Here is a 6,448-nt window from a genome sequence, read left to right on the forward strand (position 1 = left end):
TAACATCTACACCAACATCTGCTCCAACATCCTCCCTAACACAACACCTGCCCCAACATCTGCCCCAACATCTTCCCTAACATCTACACCAACATCTGCTCCAACATCCTCTCTAACACATCTGCCCGAGCACCTGCCCCAACATCCTCCCTAACACAACATCTGCCCCAACATCTGCTCCAAAACCAAGCCACTCTCTAACACACGTGCCCCAACACCCTCCCCTAACACATCTGCCCCAACCCAACACCCTCCCCTAACACATCTGCCCCAACACCTGCCCCAAACCAACACCCTCCCTAGCACAACATCTGACCCAGCACACCACCTGTAATGTAATATCTAACAGGCGTGTTTAATATTCATGTTTATATTTACATGTAGATATCAGAATTATGCTGTTGATGTAAATGTGTAACAGTGATGATGAATGTGCAGTAGCTGTGGTGGTGTAGGGTTCAGACTCTGGGTTTGATGATCAGAAGGTCAGGGGTTCAGGTCCCCAGTGCCACCAAGCTGCTGCTACTGGTCCCTTAACCCTCTCTGCTCTGTATCATGGCTGACCTTTGACCTCTGACCCCAACTTCCCAATAAGCTGTGATATATGAAGAGATGTGTATCACTGTGCTGTAATGTCTACATGACAAAAAACTTCCTTCTAAATCTGTAAATGTCTTTCTGGTGTTCTTCAGGTCTTTGGGTTTGATCGCTGTGACCTGCTGGAGAACCTGAAATCTCACAGCTGTGCTCTGATCGTATCGGTGAAGAGCTCCATGAAAATGTTGAAGGTGAACAATCACACCATTACACACACACACGATATCACACACACAGTATTTTACACACACACACACACAAACACACACACAGTATTATATACACACGGTATTACACACACACACACACACACACGGTATCACACACACAGTATTTTACACACACACACACACACACAAACACACACGGTATCACACACACACACAAACACACACACACACACACACAGTATCACACACACAGTATTTTACACACACACACACACACACACACAAACACACACGGTATCACACACACACACAAACACACACACACGGTATTTTACACACACACACACACACAGTATCACACACACAGTATTTTACACACACACACACACACACACACACACACACGGTATCACACACACACACACACACAGTATCACACACACAGTATTTTACACACACACACACACACACACACACACACACACACGGTATCACACACACACACACAGTATCACACACACAGTATTTTACACACACACACACACACACGGTATCACACACACACACACACAGTATCACACACACAGTATTTTACACACACACACACACACACACACGGTATCACACACACAGTATTTTACACACACACACACACACACACACGGTATCACACACACAGTATTTTACACACACACACACACACACACAAACACACACGGTATCACACACACACACAAACACACACACACGGTATTTTACACACACACACACACAGTATCACACACACAGTATTTTACACACACACACACACACACACACGGTATCACACACACAGTATTTTACACACACACACACACACACACGGTATCACACACACAGTATTTTACACACACACACACACGGTATCACACACACAGTATTTTACACACACACACACACAGTATCACACGCACAGTATTTTACACACACACACACACGGTATCACACGCACAGTATTTTACACACACACACACACACACACACGGTATCATACACATAGTATTTTACACACACACACACGGTATCACACACACAGTATTACACACACACACACACGGTATCACACACACATTATTACACACGCACACGTTATCACACACACAGTATTACACACACACACACGGTATCACACACACAGTATTACACTTACACACACACACACACACACACACACACACACACTGTTACTCTGAGACTCTTTATCACTATTATAAACCAGGAACCTCAGTTTATTCAGAATTCTCTTTTTCTGTCCTCATGTCCTCTCTTTCTCCATGCATTGTTCTCGTGTTCTCCTCACGTTCTCCTCTCTCTCTGTAACAGAAAATTGCGATTGATAAGAACCTGAAACACTCCCAAGTGGCTCCTCAGGAGATGAGTATGACTCTGTTACCTGGTGAGGAGCGAGTGGTGGAGATGGAGGTGTTCGAGCCATCGCGTGGTCCACTCGACCTCTACATCCTCATGGACTTCTCCAACTCCATGTCTGATGATCTGGACAACCTCAAGAAGATGGGGGACAGCCTAGGTATTTAACAAACAAACAACAACAACAACAACTTTAATAATAATAGAAAATTGATCATCTGTGGCAAAATGATCTGTGTCTGTGTGTGTGTGTGTGCGTGTGTGTATGTGTGCGTGTGTGTGTGTGTATGTGTGCGTGTGTGTGTGTGTTTCAGCTACGTTGGTTGGGACTCTCTCTGATGATTACACAATTGGATTCGGCAAATTTGTTGATAAAGTCACTGAACCGCAGACAGACATGAGACCATCAAAGTAGGAGTGATACCTGTCTGTCTGTTTGCCTGTCTGTCTGTCTGTCTGTCTGTGTGTCTGTGTGTCTGTCTGTCTGTGTGTCTGTCTGTGTGTCTGTGTGTCTGTCTGTGTGTCTGTCCGTCCATCTGATTGTCTCTATCAGTCTGACTTGCTTTCCATTAGTTCATCTATTTAATTGTCTGTCTGTCTAACTTTCCTTTTCTCCCACCCTTCTATCCATGTTTGTCTGTCTGTCTCTCTGTCTGTCCATCTGTCTGTCTGTCCTCCTGTCTGTCTGTCAGGTTGAAGGAGCCGTGGACGAACAGTGACCCTCCGTTCTCCTTCCAGCACGTCATCACTCTCACCAGTAACCTCAACACCTTCAAAGAGATCCTGCAGAAGGAGAGAATATCTGGCAACCTGGACGCTCCCGAGGGGGGATTCGACGCCATCCTGCAGGCCGCCGTGTGTCAGGTAGCCAATCAGCTCACACAATGATCACATGATGCCTCTCAACCGAGGCCACGTGCATTATGGGTAATCTGGAGCAGTTGGGGTAAACTGCTGCAGTGCATTGTGGATTATGGTATTCTACACAGTGCTAGTGGAGATGATGAGTCTATGTAGTGCACTCTGTCACCACAGACCTGCATTCTGATTGGCCGAGAGAGACGGTCTGTCACGCACCTTTCTCTGAAAAAGAAAACCTGCCTTTATTTTTCTATTTGTTTGAGTTTTTATCCCTTTCTGTGTGCTCAGTCTCAGATCGGGTGGAGGCAGCACAGCACCCATCTCCTCGTCTTCTCCACCGAGTCGGCGTTTCATTACGAAGCGGACGGCATAAACGTGTTGGCGGGAATTTTGCCACGGAACGACGAGGCGTGTCACCTGGACAATAAGGGTCTGTACACGCACGCCACGCAGCAGGATTACCCATCAGTCCCCACTCTGGTGCGGCTGCTCGTCCAGAACAACATCATCCCCATCTTCGCCATCACCAACCACTCGCTCTCCTACTACGAGGTCAGTGTGTGAGGGAAACATCTCCTCATCTCCTTCAACAGCCAGGACGGGTTTACTACAGCTACACGCTTCCAATCCCTGTTACCCTAAATTAGTCTCATCTTACCTTCATATCAGCCTCTCTCTCTCTCTTCCCCCCGTTCTCTCTCTCCCTCTCTCCCCCTCCCTCTCTCTTCCTCTCTCTCTCCCCCTCCCTCTCTCTAACTCTCTCTCTGTCTCTCTCTCCCCCTCCCTCTCTCTAACTCTCTCTCTGTCTCTCTCTCCCCCTCCCTCTCTCTAACTCTCTCTTCCTCTCTCTCTCCCCCTCCCTCTCTCTAACTCTCTCTCTGTCTCTCTCTCCCCCTCCCTCTCTCTCTGTGAGTTACAGTGTGAAACTAGGTTTATGAACAGGTCTTGGTTGATTGAACAGGTCTGGGGGTATTTTAATGACGTGTTGATGTATTTGTGTGGTTTTGTGGTGTAATGTAGAAACTGGTTCCGTATTTCCCCATCGCGGAGCTCGGAGTGCTGACAGACGATTCGTCCAACATCCTCAACATCATCAAGATCGCCTTCGATGTGAGTCGCACACTCCAGCAGTGTTTCTGAGATTCTCACACTCTAATATTACTGTCTCTCTGCCTGTCTCTCTGCCTGTCTTTCTGTCTGTCTCTCTGTATCTCTTTCTGCCTGTCTTTCTGTCTTTCTGTCTATATGCCTGTCTGTCTGTCTCTCTCAGAGATTTGTAGTGATCTCTGTCAAACTGGAAACTGGAAGTGTATTATACTGTTCTATAACTAGTCGTGTGTGTGTGTGTGTGTTGTCTGTGTGTGTGTGTTGTGTATGTGTGTGTGTGCGTGTTGTGTGTGTGTTTGTGTGTGTGTGTTGTGTGTGTTTGTGTGTGTGTGTGTGTTGTGTGTGTTTGTGTGTGTGTTGTTGTGTGTGTGTGTGTTGTTGTGTGTGTGTGTGTTGTGTGTGTGTGTTGTGTGCGTGTTGTGTGTGTGTGTGTTGTCTGTGTTTGTGTGTGTGTTGTCTCTGTTTGTGTGTGTGTTGTTGTGTGTGGTGTTGTGTGTGTGTGTTGTGTGTGTTTGTGTGTGTGTTGTTGTGTGTGTGTGTGTGTGTGTGTGTGTGTGTGTGTGTTGTCTGTGTTTGTGTGTGTGTTGTCTCTGTTTGTGTGTGTGTTGTTGTGTGTGTTGTTGTGTGTGTGTGTTGTGTGTGTGTGTGTGTGTGTGTGCATGTTGTGTGTGCGTGTTGTGTGTGTGTGTGTGTGTTCTTCACAGAATATCCGTTCGAAGATCAGCATCCAGGCTGAGAATAAACCCAGAGCGATCGGTGCTCAGATGCTCTCAGCGGCCGGAGTCGCGTCAGATTACGGAAACTTCTCCATCCAGCCGGGAGAAATTGTGAGTCTGGTCTATAGACACGCCTCCAGCCTGCTGTTTCTACTCCTCACACACAGCTTTATACACTCCAGTTTAGCATCGTCTCTTCACCCTTTGTTTTTTTTTCTTTCAGGGTAAATTTAAACTGCTTCTGAACGCTAAGACGAGTGTGAATGATAAACCCGTGTGCAGCCTGAACACCAACGAACGCACGGGGACGATCAGGGTCAAACCCACCACGTTTAGCTCCGCCCTCGAGATACAAACCTCCGTCCTCTGTGAAACCTGCGAGTGTGAAAAGGTGAGAGTGATATGGGCGTGCCCCAAACCACACACCCGTTACACTATATAGTCCACATAAACCCCACCGTCGGTGCACTGTGGGTGTGTCCCAAACCACACACCCTGAACTTGCCTGTACTGTACACTCCTGTTCCTCTCTCAGTTTCCAGAAGAGAATGCGGCTCGGTGTAGCGGTAACGGAAAGCTGGTGTGTGGAACCTGCCACTGTTATGATAAATGGTAAATATTATAAAGATGTTACCATAGCAACAGTTGTATTACAGGAACCTGTGTCTGTTTTGGGGGGAGGGGGAGGGATTCCAGAGGGTTCTGATTGGCTGAGAGTGTGTAGTGTTGCATGTTCTTTTATTTGTTATTTCTTGATGTAGTGTGTGTATGTAGCACGCTTCTCTACACACAGACTGATAAACAACACACCCATCACCTCTCTCTCTCTCTCTCTCTGTCGCTCAGGTTGGGTCCGTTCTGTAACTGCTCGTCTCAGGTGTCCTCAGATACGAGCGGGTGTGTGGAGAAGACGGGGGAGGAGCCATGTAACGGGAGAGGAGACTGTCTGTGTGGAATGTGTCTGTGTTACAACCCCAATCAGTACGAAGGACAGTTCTGTCAGTTCGACAGATCACAGTGCCACAGATCAGGAGGATTCCTCTGTAACGGTCAGTCTCTCTCACACACACACACTCACACACACACACTCACACACACACACTCACACACATACACTCACACACACACTCACACACACACTCACACACACACACTCACACACACACACTCACACACACACTCACACACACACACTCACACACACACACTCACACACACACTCTCACACACACACACTCACACACACACACACACACACTCACACACACACACACTCACACACTCACACTCACACACACACACACTCACACACATACACATACACATACACACACTCACACACTCACACACACACACATACACTCACACCCATACACTCACACACACTCACACACTCACACACACACACACATACACATACACACACACTCACACACACACACATACACATACACACACACTCACACACACTCACACACACACACACACTCACACACACTCACACACATACACATACACACACTCACACACACACTCACACACACACACCCACACACACTCACACACACACACTCACACACACTCACACAC

General features: G+C 47.2%; 1 protein-coding gene across 3 annotated transcripts in view; it reads left to right on the forward strand.

Moving 5' to 3' along the window:
• Positions 1-6,448, forward strand: part of itgb4 (integrin, beta 4) — a 28,486-nt gene that overhangs the window by 5,240 nt on the left and 16,798 nt on the right. For all 3 annotated transcript variants that reach the window (XM_053625845.1, XM_053625844.1, XM_053625846.1), the window contains exons 4-13: positions 693-788; positions 2,130-2,334; positions 2,489-2,585; positions 2,867-3,038; positions 3,324-3,587; positions 4,056-4,145; positions 4,847-4,969; positions 5,082-5,249; positions 5,394-5,470; positions 5,705-5,907. In XM_053625845.1, coding sequence (XP_053481820.1) covers positions 693-788; positions 2,130-2,334; positions 2,489-2,585; positions 2,867-3,038; positions 3,324-3,587; positions 4,056-4,145; positions 4,847-4,969; positions 5,082-5,249; positions 5,394-5,470; positions 5,705-5,907 — 1,495 coding nt within the window. The remainder of the gene's footprint in view (positions 1-692; positions 789-2,129; positions 2,335-2,488; positions 2,586-2,866; positions 3,039-3,323; positions 3,588-4,055; positions 4,146-4,846; positions 4,970-5,081; positions 5,250-5,393; positions 5,471-5,704; positions 5,908-6,448) is intronic.

This window comes from Ictalurus furcatus, chromosome 5 (genome assembly GCF_023375685.1).
Source record: "Ictalurus furcatus strain D&B chromosome 5, Billie_1.0, whole genome shotgun sequence".
NCBI lineage: Eukaryota > Metazoa > Chordata > Actinopteri > Siluriformes > Ictaluridae > Ictalurus > Ictalurus furcatus.